Source organism: Palaemon carinicauda, chromosome 36 (assembly GCF_036898095.1).
Source record: "Palaemon carinicauda isolate YSFRI2023 chromosome 36, ASM3689809v2, whole genome shotgun sequence".
In the NCBI taxonomy this organism is placed as follows: Eukaryota; Metazoa; Arthropoda; class Malacostraca; order Decapoda; family Palaemonidae; genus Palaemon; species Palaemon carinicauda.
Window position 1 is genome coordinate 17,961,540 of NC_090760.1, and position 18,131 is coordinate 17,979,670.

General features: G+C 35.0%; 2 protein-coding genes across 7 annotated transcripts in view; one reads left to right on the top strand and one right to left on the bottom strand.

Annotated features, from left to right (window-relative positions):
* Positions 1-7,724, top strand: part of LOC137628782 (protein bicaudal C homolog 1-B-like) — a 147,411-nt gene extending 139,687 nt beyond the window's left edge. For 3 of the 4 annotated variants that reach the window (XM_068359992.1, XM_068359993.1, XM_068359994.1), the window contains exons 17-18: positions 4,815-4,934; positions 5,080-7,724. In XM_068359992.1, coding sequence (XP_068216093.1) covers positions 4,815-4,934; positions 5,080-5,147 — 188 coding nt within the window. In that variant the 3' untranslated portion in view covers positions 5,148-7,724. The remainder of the gene's footprint in view (positions 1-4,814; positions 4,935-5,079) is intronic. The other variant, XM_068359995.1, reaches the window with a different exon arrangement.
* LOC137628783 (L-asparaginase 1-like) overlaps positions 1-18,131 on the bottom strand; it is a 303,952-nt gene that overhangs the window by 275,928 nt on the left and 9,893 nt on the right. The window lies entirely within an intron of this gene.

The window sequence follows — 18,131 nt, forward strand, 5'->3', positions numbered from 1 at the left end:
GCTGTCTTACTATATTTTAAAGATGCATACAGTTTGAAATGTGTTTTCAATTACTATTAATTAATCTAATTCCAATCAGAATCAATGACTGTTGATGATTATTACCAATTGTTCATTAATTTCTTGTCTTGTTGAGATGAAATTTTGGTCATTGTGCACCTCTTACCATCTTGTGTAAGAACTCGCAATCTTAGCCTTGTCATATTACTTGGAGCCAAAGGTGGATCTAAAGGTGTTCAACCACCTTGGCTTCTCAATAGATGTACAGTGTAGCACTCGAAGTTCCCTTATGGTACTTTGTACGCATCCCCTCTAATTCTTTAAGAGAAGCAGAATGACTGGCTCTTCTACCTCTTTCTTGTCCTCCTCTCTCGAGGGGAGTCCACAGGCGTTACCTGCTGTTTGGACATCTGATACTGGCAAGTTACATTACTTGCAGACTTAATCAGTCATTAAACAATTCCTCCCTCCTGGTAAAGGGGAAGGATGGGTTGATGCCTTACCAAACATTTTTCTTGATGTGCTTGGTTTGACACTGCCGGGGTCATCCCCGTTAGGGCTATTGGTTTTCCACCTGGCTTTTAATACCAGGTTCTTTATAAGCCATTACTGGCTAAGGTTGTAAAAGCCTTGTTTATATGTAGAACCAGGAAGAATTACATTTTAAGGGAACAAAAGAACCATCCAGATTGGTTTTAGGGAACTAGTGAGTAATTCTTTATATTTTAAAAGATGAAAGGGTTAGAAGTATCTGTTATGTGATGGAAATAAGCAGAGATTTCCTCCTTGTTAACTATTCAGTGTCCATTCCAGTATGTTAACCAACTACCTTATTAACTATTCAGTGTCCATTCCAGTATGTTAACCAACTACCTTATTAACTATTCAGTGTCCATTCAAATATGTTAACCAACTACCTTATTAACTCTTCAGTGTCCATTCCAATATGTTAACCAACTACCTTATTAACTATTCAGTGTTCACTCCAATGCGTTAACCAACTACCTTATTAACTATTCAGTGTCCATTCCAGTATGTTAACTAACTACCTTATTAACTCTTCAGTGTCCATTCCAATACGTTAACCAACTACCTTATTAACTATTCAGTGTTCACTCCAATGCGTTAACCAACTACCTTATTAACTATTCAGTGTCCATTCCAGTATGTTAACTAACTACCTTATTAACTATTCAGTGTCCATTCCAATACGTTAACCAACTACCTTATTAACTATTCAGTGTCCATTCCAATATTTTAACCAACTACCTTATTAACTATTCAGTGTCCATTCAAATATGTTAACCAACTACCTTATTAACTCTTCAGTGTCCATTCCAATATGTTAACCAACTACCTTATTAACTATTCAGTGTCCATTCCAATACGTTAACCAACTACCTTATTAACTATTCAGTGTCCATTCCAATATTTTAACCAACTACCTTATTAACTCTTCAGTGTCCATTCCAATATGTTAACCAACTACCTTATTAACTATTCAGTGTCCATTCCAATACGTTAACCAACTACCTTATTAACTATTCAGTGTTCACTCCAATGCGTTAACCAACTACCTTATTAACTATTCAGTGTCCATTCCAATACGTTAACCAACTACCTTATTAACTATTCAGTGTCCATTCCAATATTTTAACCAACTACCTTATTAACTCTTCAGTGTCCATTCCAATATGTTAACCAACTACCTTATTAACTATTCAGTGTCCATTCCAATACGTTAACCAACTACCTTATTAACTATTCAGTGTCCATTCCAATATTTTAACCAACTACCTTATTAACTATTCAGTGTCCATTCAAATATGTTAACCAACTACCTTATTAACTCTTCAGTGTCCATTCCAATATGTTAACCAACTACCTTATTAACTCTTCAGTGTCCATTCCAATACGTTAACCAACTATCTTATTAACTATTCAGTGTCCATTCCAGTATGTTAACCAACTACCTTATTAACTATTCAGTGTCCATTCCAATATTTTAACCAACTACCTTATTAACTCTTCAGTGTCCATTCCAATATGTTAACCAACTACCTTATTAACTCTTCAGTGTCCATTCCAATACGTTAACCAACTATCTTATTAACTATTCAGTGTCCATTCAAATATGTTAACCAACTACCTTATTAACTCTTCAGTGTCCATTCCAATATGTTAACCAACTACCTTATTAACTCTTCAGTGTCCATTCCAATACGTTAACCAACTACCTTATTAACTATTCAGTGTCCATTCCAATATTTTAACCAACTACCTTATTAACTCTTCAGTGTCCATTCCAATACGTTAACCAACTACCTTATTAACTATTCAGTGTCCATTCCAATATTTTAACCAACTACCTTATTAACTATTCAGTGTTCACTCCAATGCGTTAACCAACTACCTTATTAACTATTCAGTGTCCATTCCAGTATGTTAACTAACTACCTTATTAACTATTCAGTGTTCACTCCAATGCGTTAACCAACTACCTTATTAACTATTCAGTGTCCATTCCAATATTTTAACCAACTACCTTATTAACTCTTCAGTGTCCATTCCAATATGTTAACCAACTACCTTATTAACTCTTCAGTGTCCATTCCAATACGTTAACCAACTATCTTATTAACTATTCAGTGTCCATTCAAATATGTTAACCAACTACCTTATTAACTCTTCAGTGTCCATTCCAATATGTTAACCAACTACCTTATTAACTCTTCAGTGTCCATTCCAATACGTTAACCAACTATCTTATTAACTATTCAGTGTCCATTCAAATATGTTAACCAACTACCTTATTAACTATTCAGTGTCCATTCCAATATTTTAACCAACTACCTTATTAACTCTTCAGTGTCCATTCCAATACGTTAACCAACTACCTTATTAACTATTCAGTGTCCATTCCAATATTTTAACCAACTACCTTATTAACTATTCAGTGTCCATTCAAATATGTTAACCAACTACCTTATTAACTCTTCAGTGTCCATTCCAATATGTTAACCAACTACCTTATTAACTATTCAGTGTCCATTCCAATACGTTAACCAACTACCTTATTAACTATTCAGTGTCCATTCCAATATTTTAACCAACTACCTTATTAACTATTCAGTGTCCATTCAAATATGTTAACCAACTACCTTATTAACTCTTCAGTGTCCATTCCAATATGTTAACCAACTACCTTATTAACTCTTCAGTGTCCATTCCAATACGTTAACCAACTATCTTATTAACTATTCAGTGTCCATTCAAATATGTTAACCAACTACCTTATTAACTCTTCAGTGTCCATTCAAATATGTTAACCAACTACCTTATTAACTCTTCAGTGTCCATTCCAATATGTTAACCAACTACCTTATTAACTCTTCAGTGTCCATTCAAATATGTTAACCAACTACCTTATTAACTATTCAGTGTCCATTCCAATATGTTAACCAACTACCTTATTAACTCTTCAGTGTCCATTCCAATACGTTAACCAACTATCTTATTAACTATTCAGTGTCCATTCAAATATGTTAACCAACTACCTTATTAACTATTCAGTGTCCATTCAAATATGTTAACCAACTACCTTATTAACTCTTCAGTGTCCATTCCAATATGTTAACCAACTACCTTATTAACTCTTCAGTGTCCATTCCAATACGTTAACCAACTATCTTATTAACTATTCAGTGTCCATTCCAGTATGTTAACCAACTACCTTATTAACTATTCAGTGTCCATTCCAGTATGTTAACCAACTACCTTATTAACTATTCAGTGTCCATTCCAGTATGTTAACTAACTACCTTATTAACTATTCAGTGTCCATTCCAATATTTTAACCAACTACCTTATTAACTCTTCAGTGTCCATTCCAATATGTTAACCAACTACCTTATTAACTATTCAGTGTCCATTCCAATACGTTAACCAACTACCTTATTAACTATTTAGTGTTCACTCCAATGCGTTAACCAACTACCTTATTAACTATTCAGTGTCCATTCCAGTATGTTAACTAACTACCTTATTAACTCTTCAGTGTCCATTCCAATACGTTAACCAACTACCTTATTAACTATTCAGTGTCCATTTCAATGTTAACCAACTACCTTATTAATTATTCAGTGTCCATTCCAGTATGTTAACCAACTACCTTATTAACTCTTCATTGTCCCTTCCACTATGTTAACCTTAACCAACTATAGTACCTTATTAACTATTCAGTGTTCATTCCAGTATGTTAACCAACTACCTTATTAATTATTCAGTGTCCATTCCAGTATGTTAACCAACTACCTTATCAACTATTCAGTGTCCATTCCACTATGTTAACCTTAACCAACTACAGTACCTTGTTAATTATTTAGTGTCAATTCCAGTATGTTAACCAACTACCTTATTAACTATTCAGTTTCCATTCCAATATATTGACCAACTACCTTATTAACTAATCAGTGTACATTCCCGTACGTTAACCAACTACCTTATTAACTATTCAGTATCCCTTTCACCTTAACTAACTACAGTACCATTTTAACTAAAAGCCTTTTTTAAGACTGGTTTGTCTAGCTAGAGAAAATAAAAATCACTTAAAAAATTTATTTCATATCTTTACCTTCCCCTTGACCCTGGGAAATCGGATAGTACAGTAATCCTAAGCACTGAAATTCTGTTATTTATAAGTGAATTTCTGTGTATAGATTTCTGAATTGGTACCTGCGGTTAAGGTAGCAGGACATTAAATTTGAAAAGGATCCTTAGGTGGTATCCTTTAAACTTGTTTTGTCTTTTACCAGACGTATTTGCTGCCCAAGAAGTTGACCTTGATATGTTCTTGACACTAGATGAAATGGACCTGAAAGAACTGGGAATAAAAATTTTTGGACACCGCAAACGTATTTTAATGGTTATAAAAGGTTAGTCTGTCTCTCCGAAGTAACATACTACTTGCTATAGTGTAATGTTATGTATATTAAGGTCTTTAATGGAATTCTATACTTATTGTGACAGAACGAAGTATTTTATTATTAACCCCTTGTTTTTAATCTTTTCAACTTGCAGATTTAGCAAGTAAGAAGCCCTTTTATGGTGCAAACATGACTCCTAATGGACCACCCAGCTATGCCTAGAGAAGGGTCACCCTCTGCATGGGAGTGATTAATCAATTCCTCACAATTAAAGGCTTCGGTGCTGTGTATTGAACTATAACAATTTCCTTATATATATTTAATAACTTGCACAGTGTGCTGACAAAAGATAACATTTGATGAACGCAAGTTGTTTGTATTGAATATTGAAGTACGGTATGTATTTGCTTGTACATTGTTTTACTGGTTATATCATTCTTGACGACTCTGAACAATAGTTTAACCCTCTTGAACTTAAGCTGATGTGCAATATGCTTATGAACTACCCTTTGAAATGCAAACATTGGAAAATTTCTGGTTTTTTCAGACTTTCAGTACAGTATTCAGTTTGTTGACGTTCCATTTTCAATAATGTTCTTTAAACTCGATGGTCAATTTAAGTGCAGTTACATTGAGCAAATCTATTTAAGCATTTGGCTGTGAATGTTTGATATTGAATGCAAGCATTGTTACACTAGTTTTGCTATTTTTTCCACTGCATATATTATTTCTTAAGCAATGACATAAGTGCTCCAATTGTCACTTTTCTTTTTGCCTGTGTTGTAGATTTACTTTCAGACTTGAAATACCTTTATTAATGTATAAGGGAAGACTGGTTTAGCCTGTCATGAATGTGACCAACTTAAACTTCTAGTACAAATTGTGTTGGATTTAGAAATATTGTAATAGACTAAGTTTATGTATGAACTGTTCTGTCCTTTTGTAGGTAGTCAAGCAAATTTTGTGTATTTTCATGTAGTGAAAACACTCCTCATCGTCATACAGACATGTTTTTGCTTCATATTGAATTCAGACTCGGTATTTTCTGTATTTTGTATGTCCTTTCCAATTTGCAACTGGAGATTTTTGCGATTCATCGTCAAAGATACGGCGATTTGAATCTGTGTATTTTCATGTAGTGAATACACTCCTCATCGTCATACAGACATGTTTTTGCTTCATTTTGAATTCAGACTCCGTATTTTCTGTATTTTGTATACTTTCTTTACAATTTGCAACTGGAGAATTTTGCGATTCATCGTCAAAGATACGGCGATTTGAATCTTTCTGGTCTTGTGTTTTCTACGTTGAATTGAAGTTATTTTTTACGTTATTGCTGTCACTCGGCCAAATTGAGGATGAATACTTAGATGCTTGATTTGAATCCAATTCAAGGTATTATTTCAGTTTTCAAAGTTGCGAGTTTAAGTGCAGCTTGGTCTCATGTAGGCTATTGTAACTTTATCATTATTTTGTTAGTTCATTGCAATATAACATCTTTATAAACAAAAGGTTGCATTTTAGTTTTTTTTTTTTTTTAGATTGCTCTTATTTTTATCTATAATTTCCATAAGAAAGAATCGATTATTCATCTATTAGTCCTGTATTTCTTTGATTTAATTTCTTTTTTTGTCAAGGGAAATATATAACATGTTTTTATTTCTTTGATTTAATTCTTTTTGTCAAGGGAAATATATAACATGTTTAATGATATAACATGTTTAATGATAGGTTTCATTGACAGTCGTTTATAAGATCACATGTATAGGATTGCATGCAGACATCCTCAGGACTGAATGGTGAACTGAAGTTCAGGACTGAATGGTGAACTGAAGTTCACGGATGTCCTGGTGCCTTATTAATCTATTGAAAAATAGTTGAGGGAATAAGCGATTCAGGCTATTTTACCTTCGGTGCCTATAGTTCCACACTTTGATGTTGGCATCCCTTTAGAGGAATGAATCTTAGGGCCCTGTAGCATATTTCATTTTTACGTTATAAAAGCTCATTCCATTAGTAGCAATTGTCCTTTCATACAGAGCGAAGAGTTGGAATGAAATGCAATGTGATATTAAGTATAGATTCTTTTACTTTGTGGCATAAATGCCAAAAGTTACTCATTTATTTTTACAGCACGTAGGGTGCTGTCGTGTACGAGGCAGTCACTTTTATAAAGTATATACTGTACGGTATATATATATTTTCATGCATGTTTAATACAAAGTTTATACGATATACAGTACTGTATATATATCCATGCATGTCTAATTTAATATTTAGTGTTTTGTTACTCTTATTGGAAGGAGTGGCCATTCTTGTTATAGCTTTTAGATGCATCTTTTACACAAAATTTTAGAATTTTGGGGATATTTTAGTGAAATTGAATATGATATGGTAGGAATGGCCACTTCTCCTGTAGTCTTAGAAAAAGGAAGAAAAATTATTCATGCTGATAAATTTATCTTGTAGTGTTAGAAAAAGGAAGAAAAATTATTCATGCTGATAAATTTATCTTGTAGTGTTAGAAAAAGGAAGAAAAATTATTCATGCTGATAAAGTTATCATGTAGTGTTAGAAAAAGGAAAAAAAATTATTCATGCTGATAAAATTATCTTGTAGTGTTACAAAAAAGGAAGAAAAATTATTCATGCTGATAAAAGTATCTTGTAGTCTTAGAAAAAGGAAGAAATATTATTCATGCTGAGAAAATTATGATAGTATATTTTAACAAGAATGGAAAGAAGGTTTCAATTTTTCAATCTTTATTTTGTTTGGTTTTCAATAAAGTTTTCCAAAGCAGTTTTGTTTCTGATAACCATGAGAGTTGTTAAGAAGTAACTAAAGGTTTTGGTCTATTTCAAGAGTACTTACAAACTGTAAGTACTCATCATTTAACGACGGGATCCGCTCCAGCAAACACGTCATTAAGTTAATTTTTCCCACAAGAATACTACATAGTAAGTAGGTTAAATCTACCTGTATATGATGTTGACCTCAGATCACCAGCTTTTTTCCTATTGTAACTAAATTAACTTTACCCAATATAAATAACTATTAACTATGCATTACATTTATTACAGTTGGAAACCCTGAGCCTAGGAATGAAATTAACATCACTATATCATTAGTTATGTAGAGCAGTTCCTTGCTTCATGTGCTGAAATACAGTTAAATTTGTTTATGTCATTTTGAGTTCCATTCTTAATTTGTTGTAGTTAGTTCTGTACAAATAGCTTTACTGTACAGTCTATACAGTATTCTTGATATTAGTATTAGATAGGGGAAATATAAATGTTTGAAATAAAAAAAAAATCTTGGTTTTAGTGTTAATGTGTACCTGAAATCAATATATAAATTAAGTACTGTATTAGAGTAATTATAAACATTGGAACATGAAAATATAAACTTTGTACTTGTACAATACATTAACTGTGGTAGTAAGAGAGCTTAGCTACCTTGTACAATGGACTCCAAATCTGTGCAGGAATTTTGAATTCCTTAGTCTACAAATAAATGCACTCCCCCAAGCGTTGTAAAGTAGTCATTACTAAAGGTCTAAGCAGAGTTCCTTCAACTCCTTAAGTTCAACATTAATTTAATGGCCATTTCTTCCATCTTGTTGCTGAGGTATTTGTCTTGGTGCTGGTGCTGATAGTCATTACAGAAAGGTCTGTAAAGCAGTACAGTATTACTTTGATCCTTTGATACACTTTTAGCCGTCTGTTTTGTCTGTTCCAGATTTCTTTCTTTCCATTTGCTGTTCAATTTCCTGGCTTTTACTTTGATGCACTCTTTTTAGCTTTCTATTCTTTCTACGATTGAATGACCTCCAACTTTCCGTTCAACCCCACTTATTTTTCAGTTCAGTTGTGATGGATTTTCCCCCTGGTTGGTACTCTTCGTGTCCCGAAAAATGGTTTGAATATGCTAAGAACAAAGTGGACCCCTTTCGACCGAGAGATGTGACTAATCAGCACGCTCTTCAGTATCTCGGTCGGTGATCAGGATCACTCTCCAGCCTACAGTATTATTCAGTATTACAAATCAAGTGAATAATATTTAAAAATTCATAATTTATAAATATCGGTATGATCAACTAACTGAAAAAAGTAGAGAATAAGGGCTTGTGGGTAAGAGTTCTTTATACTACATTTAAAGTATTTGACAACTCTTTATGAAAAGGCGGCATACGTCAAGCTCCTTATTGGACAAGTAGCAGAAGGTTGAGGGCACTGTTACCCAGTTTTAGTCTGCATGAATGAAAAGGTTTGACTGGCTCTTATTCCCTTCTTCATCCTCCCCTCTCTTGGGGAAAGCAGCATCCTGGGTTCTTTGCATAAGCTGACCTCAAACCATTGCAGGTAAACCATGCTCCCATGTGTACCTAGTATTCAGCTAATACTGTTGTGTCCCCAGACCCTGGCAAGGTGGTATTGGGAAAGACTTGGTTACAACAGTTTTTCCTACAAAAAGACTTGGAATAACTTTACCTAGACAGTCACACTTCTAAATGTCTCAACACACAGCTAGCGTAAGCGGTAGACCTTGCTTAGCCAGGTTTTAGCGAGGTGCAGGGACTCCTTATTTTGAGTACTAACATACTCGGATAAGGAGCCCCCTGGTGAAGCCAAAAGCCAGATTGGAAGGGACGTCCACCCTTCCTAATGGGTGAGTCACCCCTAAATAAATAGCGTAGGTTTGTATTCCAGGTACGGAACAAATGACAAATTCGTAGATAATTTGTTATTTTCCCAACGATACAAACTAGCGATTTATACAAACTTGCCTTCCAGTCCTATCCCCCTTGAAGTCCTACCTCCAAGCAAGGTGAGCTAAATCACCGGTGTGCGAGTGGAAGCGGTAGCAAGCTAACCCCCCCTATCCCTGCTAACTAGCGGTATGGGTAGTTAACCCTCGCTAGATTTTTATGGCTCGTCATTTCAGCTTCACAGAAAGTAATACCCCTAAATAAATAGCTAAGGTTTGTATCGTTAGGTTTCAAAGTGAGTAACATTATATATCAATAGTCTGGGCTTTACTACCAAATCATTTGGTGAGGGGATGGCACTCAAATGGTTAAAATAGGCTAATGCCTACAGTGTACCACTGACCAAACCATGACCAAATTCCCGAGTGTACAACTACAGCAGGCTTCAGTAGATATGCTGCCAAGCCTCTGTCACTGTCCACAACAAAGTATTGTTTTGGAAACTTGAAAAGAGATTTTGCCAAGCTTCCATATTTTTAAGGATGACTCATATTGCCTGAAAGTTTTAAAATATGTATTTTGATATAGTGCTACATGTTCAAAGGTAGTGTTGAATCACCTGGCTTATGGCCTAGATTATGTTGCAACACTGCAACGGCTCGAAAAAGGAGGTGTTGAGCACAGAACACTGCAACCAATGTGGAAGGTACATTTGCAAGTGTTTTAATTATGTTCTAATATAGCCATTAAGAACAAATTTGTTAGGCTAATTTATATAGTTGCTGAATGCCCTAAAAAACCAGTGTCAACAATGAAGCACAAATCTCATACGTTATTAGAATATTTAGTAATGCTAAATTTTTTGAATGTCTATGAGAGAGCTAAAGTCGGCTGCACAAGGTACTAGAAGAGTTAAGAAGACCCAGACCTACATGGCTGAAGACTATGAAGTGTGAAGTAGATGATGAATGGAGAAGTAATGAATTAAAACCTCAAGATAGAGATGACAGAGAGCTAAAGTCGGCTGCACAAGGTACTAGAAGAGTTAAGAAGACCCAGACCTACATGGCTGAAGACTATGAAGTGTGAAGTAGATGATGAATGGAGAAGTAATGAATTAAAACCTCAAGATAGAGATGACAGAGAGCTAAAGCTGGCTGCCCAAGGTACTAGAAGAGTTAGAAGACCCAGACCTACATGGCTGAAGACTATGAAGTGCGAAGTAGATGATGAATGGAGAAGTAATGAATTAAAAGCTCAAGATAGAGATGAGTGGCGAAATCTAACCAAAGCCCTTTGCGTCAATAGGCATAGGAGGAGATGATGATGATGGTAAACTTTGGTTTTATTATTGTTCTTGCTGTACTAGCTATTTATCCTTCAATTATATCTGCAACATCGAACTCCTCCTTTATACTGCAACATGAATGGCCTTCCAATCCCATTCCTCCTGTTGCAAATTCTTAAAACCTTAACATATAGGTAGTAGGTTGGCCAGGGCACCAGCCACCCATTGAGGTACTACTACTAGAGAGTTATGGCATCTTTTGACTGGCCAGACAGTACTACATTGGATCCTTCTCTCTTGTTATGGTTCTTTCCCTTTGCCTACACATACACTGAATAGTCTGGCCTATTCTTTACAGATTTTCCTCTGTCCTCATACACCTGACAACACTACCAACAATTATTCTTCACCCAAGGGGTTCACTACTGCACTGCAATTGTTCAGTGGTTACTTTCCTCTTTGTGAGGGTAGAAGAAACTTTAGCTATGGTAAGCAGCTCTTCTACGAGAAGGATACTCCAAAATCAAACCATTGTTCTCTAGTCTTGGGTAGTGCCATAGCCTCTGTATCATGGTCTTCCACTGTCCTGGGGTAGAGTTCTCTTGCTTGAGGGTACACTCGGGCACACTATTCTATCCGATTTCTCTACCTCTTGTTTTGTTAAAGTTTATATAGATCTTTATTTTAATTATGTTACTCTTAAATATTTTATTTTCCCTTTCCTCACTGGGCTATTTTCCCTGTTGGAGCCCCTGGACTTATAGCATCCTGCTTTTCCAACTAGGGTATGTAGCTTAGCAAGTAATAATAATAATAATAATAATCCTTAGTCCCCTAAGTCCTTCCATTTTAGCTTCCTGCTTCATCTGTTTGCTTCATTTCAACCAATTTGGCGTTTAATCCCTAATACAAGTAGGCCGAAGGTCCAAGTTTTACAAATGAAATCTGAATTTAGCTTGTAGGCCTACAGTATAACAAAATGCAGCCTTGTCTACAATGACATGAAGAGATATGACTCGCAAGAGCCTGTGTATTACATAAGGTATAGTACAGAAAAGAAAAAAAATTAAGGACTAAAATTATTCTAAAATTCATGCATTTTTTTTAAGAATACTGATGCAAATCTCGAACATGGTTAATAATATAAATTTCCATAATGGAAATGTACTTTTTTACAATGGCTAAAAGATTGGTAGTAATTAGTAGATCGCGCTCACAATGTCGAATTGATGAAGACCATACTGTATAATGCAGAGGTAACACCAAATAGTAAGTTATACTATTTTTAAAAGGTTTAAATAGAGAATATTTAAATAATGGCTAAGAGAGTGATGGGAATTAAAAACTTTAACCAAAGAACTACTACATACTATTACACCATGAGGTTAGGCTATAATAGTATGTCGTCATGGAGCCAAAATCTTTCTATAGAAGTCAGGAATGTAAGTATTTTTCCTACAAGCAAGGCACACTACAGCTAATCTTTATTAGAGATGAAAATATTCAAGCCAAACACTTACGGTATCTCAACATAAATATTTCCGATTACATCAAATTGGGTAGTGTCTTCTGTCCAAAACACCAACTACCCATCTGCTTATAAAGTACCAATTCAATCATAAGTTCCTTCTACCAAAACTGAAAATGTTTAAACTCTACAGAATTATGTCATTCATAGGAACGCATCTGTAACAGTCGGACTCAACAGCAACGTGAGATTTTCCTCCTTTCTCCAATCCAAAGCATTTTGTTTTAAGCAAATGCTCGAGTTTATAAAGTTTGTTATGAAGTGAAGTGGTGAACACGTGTATCTTGAACCGGCGAGTCGTGGTAAGTGTTACTTATTAGAATATCTTTAAATTTGCTGTAACTATTACTTATAAGAATATCATGTTATTTCTAGGTTACTTTTGTTGTCTTTAGTGACGATTCCAGGTAGCATACCTAAGATTTGTAGAAAAACTAATCTTGTATTTGGGTAGACGAGTTTTCCATATGTAGCCTATGCGTTCGATGTTCTATTGCATAATATATCGTTTGTTGTTTCAGCCAAGTTCGGATTTACCAATTTTATTTTTTAAACTTATTGAGATAATTTACACGAAAAACTCTAATCTATAGGAAATTAGTAATTACGGAAATATTATTAATGAATGATATTACGGTATATTCACAGTTTTCTTTAATCTGACCGAATTGTAAGTACGGTTAAAAACGCTGAAATCTGAATGTTTGAGACTTCAATGAATGACAGTTATGTAAGTACATCAATATATTTGTATTTATTCAGATTTATAATGTTCGTAATTCACCTGAAAGTTGTATTAAGGGCAAAATACTTGTTTTCTCAGTAAACACGTGTAACAAAGCATGTAGGCCCACTATTTCCTCTTAACTCCACTACATGCTTGTACTTCGATGTATTTTTTCCAAATCGAACGAATTTGCCCTCGAGTTATACGTCACATGTCTACCAAGTTTCGTTGAAATTCATTTGGTAGGTTTTGTGTAATGTTCACAAAATATTCACCATTTACTTGTCATTGAGATTTTTAAAGTACTGCTGCGCACTTGTACTTTGTACTTTATATAATATATTCGAATAATCCTTGGGTTATGCCGAACATGTTAACTAAGTTTGGTCAAAATCGGTAGAGTACTTTTTTTTTGTGGAAAGTTGCTCACAAACTTGTGTTTGGCGAAGGCAATAATGAGCTAAGGGATTTGTTTAAAACGCACTGTATAATGTAGAAAAATATTTGTAGTACAGGGTTTTTAGAACTAGAGTTTAGTGAAACGTTGAAAAAAAGCAAATCAGACAATGGCTAGGTTAAGTAAAATTTGGAAATCAAATCGCCTAAAATTTCATATAAAAATAACACTATATCAGTTGAGTGAGATCGGTGTTATTCTATGGACATGAATCATGGTATGACGATGAAACAATCTCCAAGAGATTTAGTAGATTTGAGAATGAAACCCTCAGAAGGATATTGGGAGTAAAATGACAGTACAGGATTAAAAATGAAACTATAAGAGATTACCAGAGTACCATATGTGGATGAGATCATGATGAGGGGCAGATGGAGATGGTTTGGGTATGCTCTTCGAACAACCCCATGAGAGATTAGATCACCAAACGCTTAACCTAGGCCTACATTTGCTTAGGACGGTAAAGCGCGAAGTATGAGATGACGAATGGAGAAGTATTGAAGTAAAAGCTCAAGATAGAGACGACTGGCGAAATCTAACAGAGGCCCTTTGCGTCAATAGGTGTAGGGGGAGATGATAGTACTGTTTATCAGAATATTACCCAGCCTCTTAGACTTCTGAGGCCCTTTGCGTCAATAGGCGTAGGAAGAGATGGTAATACTGTATATCAGAATATTACCCACCCTTTTAGACTAACTCTTTACTTTTGTACGTATTTTTCCAACTGGCATAGAGGCTAAAACTCCTGAGTAATCCATCTGTTGTACCCAGGTTCTGAAGGCCCTCGCAGACACCAACACTGGGTTGTAACGAAAATGTCCAAGTTGTTATCGTAGGCGAAAATATAGACCTTTTATAATGGTAGGTTAGTGAAGTTAACAATGTAGAAAGATGGCTTAAATACTCCGGAAGAGCGAATGTTTATGCAAGATTAGATAGGTCTAGAGTTGTTGTAGGCATTTGGGGTTTGTGGATAAAGAGGCAAGCGACTTTTATATAGTAATTTACCTTGAAAGCACATCTTAGGATAAATATTTCATATTGAAAATATACATTTACATATTATAACCCTCCAAAAGGGCCTGTATCTACAAAAGATCTTGAACAAGTATACATTTAACGGTAGTTTAAAATTAGCCCGTGGCTATATTTGGGTCCTGGGATAGAAGCCGCTGATAAGACACTCGAGTCTTGACCTACATTTCTCCCATTAAGGTTTTCAAAAGTATCTGGGAATCTCTTTTAACACCTGCAGGCTGCATCTGGCCTACAGGTACTGTGTAGTTCTAATATAAGTTTTGTTTCTGTTTAGAAAGATTAATCTTTTATTCATTTTAGGGTACCGCTTTGTGGTGTGTTTATAGTAGCGAAAACTACAGCTATTAAGTGAAAAATATAAATTAGGCAATTTTGTGTGTATTGTAGGTACCCTTGTGTGCTGGGGTTTAACTGTGTTAGCAGTAAATACTTTAAAGATTATTACTGCATTATGTTTATTACCCTGACTAGAATTGGCAAGGTACTACGAACTCTCTCTCTCTCTCTCTCTCTCTCTCTCTCTCTCTCTCTCTCTCTCTCTCTCTCTCTCTCATTACGAACCACTTCTCTATGGCACTGAATTTTTTAGTAGCTCTGAATATAGTTTTAGTTTTTGAACTAAAATAAATATTTACAAATTAAGTGGAATATCATAAATGAAATTATAAACTTAAATCCAAAAAAAACTTTAATCGAATAAGTTATTTATTGTTGTTATTAATGTATACAAACAAACAAAAGTAAAATTAAGAATATTTAAAAAATCATTAGTTAGGATCTCTTGAGAGTATTTTAGACTAATTCTATAAATGTCATTGTCGAAATTATAGATCTTTTATAATTCTAATTTGACATCATACCAACGATTTTATTTGTGAAAGAAATTATAAATAGATTCGTTTTACTTTTGATTTTGATAACTTCACACACACTTACATTAACAAAATGCAAATCCCTTACACGATCGTACCAAACCTTTTTCAATATAGAAAAAAAGATGAATAAATTCGTTAGGAAAAAATATGGCAAAAGTGTTAGAGAGAGAGAGAGAGAGAGGAGAGAGAGAGAGAGAGAGAGAGAGAGAGAGAGAGAGAGAGAGAGAGAGAGTTTTATTTACGGGAAAGTATTGATTAAAGTCAAATAATATAAAGTGAATTATCAAACACGGAGTATGCAGACAGAGAGAGAGAGAGTTTTATTTACGGGAAAGTATTGATTAAGTCAAATAATATAAAGTGAATTATCAAACATGGAGTATGCAAGAGAGAGAGAGAGAGAGAGAGAGAGAGAGAGAGAGAGAGAGAGAGAGAGAGAGAGAGAGAGTTAGTTTTATTTACGGGAAAGTATTGATTAAAGTCAAAGAATATGAAAGGAATTATCAAACACGGAGTATGAGAGAGAGAGAGAGAGAGAGAGAGAGAGAGGAGAGAGAGAGAGAGAGAGAGGAGAGAGGGGAGAGAGAGAGAGAGAGAGAGAGAGTTTTATTTACGGGAAAGTATTGATTAAAGTCAAAGAATATGAAAGGAATTATCAAACACGGAGTATGAGAGAGAGAGAGAGAGAGAGAGAGAGAGAGAGAGAGAGAGAGAGAGAGAGAGAGAGAGAGAGTTTTATTTACGGGAAAGTATTGATTAAAGTCAACTATAAAGTGAATTATCAAACACGGAGTATGCAAAATTGAGAGAGAGAGAGAGAGAGAGAGAGAGAGAGAGAGAGAGAGAGAGAGAGAGAGAGAGAGAGAGAGACGTCCATTCTTGCATGGCAATGTCTAACTGCAACAGATAAACGGCAACGCCTAAATTGGAAAAGTATATATGTCCTTACCTTACGTAACACTCCTCTGGGATACGCTGATGAATTCTAAATAATTCTACCAAGAAACCCACCCTATTCACACGCCATTCATATATTCTCAATCATTATTCATCCGGACATACAAACTTATTTGCCTCGAGACGACCGAGAGTTGAATTCGTAATCAGCTTAACTGCGTAAGTTCGCGTAATAGGTTTCACCCGGATATTTTCCTGGTGTAACCAGAAGCAACGAGATGCAAGTTGCTTGCTATTGATATTTGATATATTTCAATTCACTACACTAGGCCTACTAAATACATTGATTTTTTTTCCACATTCTTAACAGTTTTGATACACCTCGGTCTATTAGATCATGAAGTGTTAAGCAATATGGCGTTAATTGGTAGGCCTATTACTAAGTAAACGAAACTACCTTTAATAATAAAGATGATAGAAATAGTAGTGATGATCATGAGCATGCGACATTATATCAATTTTTAAAGACTTATTTTAGACAAGAATGTAGAGGAATGTGGAAGAGTTCTAACATAGCGATCTATTGGAAGTTTCATTGTGAGTGAGAACCAAAGGAATCTCTCTCTCTCTCTCTCTCTCTCTCTCTCTCTCTCTCTCTCTCTCTCTCTCTCTCTCTCTCATTAATGGACCAAATCTAGAATCAGTTGAAGAAGTTGTTTTACATCAGGAAAATAGGGATAGGCCTATTTATATCAATCAAGCGTATGAGTAGTCAGTGGAGCTATTAGTGAAAACTGATCTTTTAAAACATAAACAATATGTGAATTAAAATGTATCTAAAGAATTTTCTAGTGTTATCAGTTTTCATATTCTCAATGCAATTCTTAATTATCTGCCCATTGTCAATGCCAATAATTGATAAAAAAGGACTTTCCCATACCTTACTATCTAGCATCGATAGACAGTCTGGATGTAATACACACATTACATAAGTCAGCTAAACATTTAACGATTCTGCATTATGTAAGGCGTACCCACGTGTTTTTACCCTTGCTATTTATCAAAAGTCATTGTTTCTTAGGGACACAGTCTACGTTATGTGACTACTAATTATTGTTTTGTGATGTAAATGAGTTTTCGTGTAAGGTGTACGATGGTGTTACGTCGTGCAGCATGACACACTAAACTTAATTCGCCATAAAAATAACAAATGAAGGCTGGAGGATTTAATTAGTGTCAATGAACTGAAAATATTAAGGCGTTGTTGGGATGTAGGTGCTGGGAGGGAGGGGGGCGGGGGGGGGGGGGGGGGCGTCTGATAGATAGGGAGAAGTTTTAGGCTTGTTACGGTTGGTGGGTGAGGGAAAGGTTGTTGGCGTTAATAGTTAGTAGATTATCAATTCGCTTAAGTTCTTTTAATCTTTATCACATTCTTATTCGTTTTATCTTAATCTTTATTTCTCTTCCTCTCTCTAATTCTTTCTCTTACTATCTATTTTTCTCTTTCTTTGTTTCTCTCACCATTCTTCCCTTAACTTTCTCTCAAAATCTTCCATTCTCTCTCTCTCTCTCTCTCTCTCTCCTCTCTCTCTCTCTCTCTCTCTCTCTCTCTCTCTCTCTCTCTCTCTCTCTCTCAAAGGTATGATGGATCACACACTCGCATTGTTCAATCCTCCTCCTATAGTACT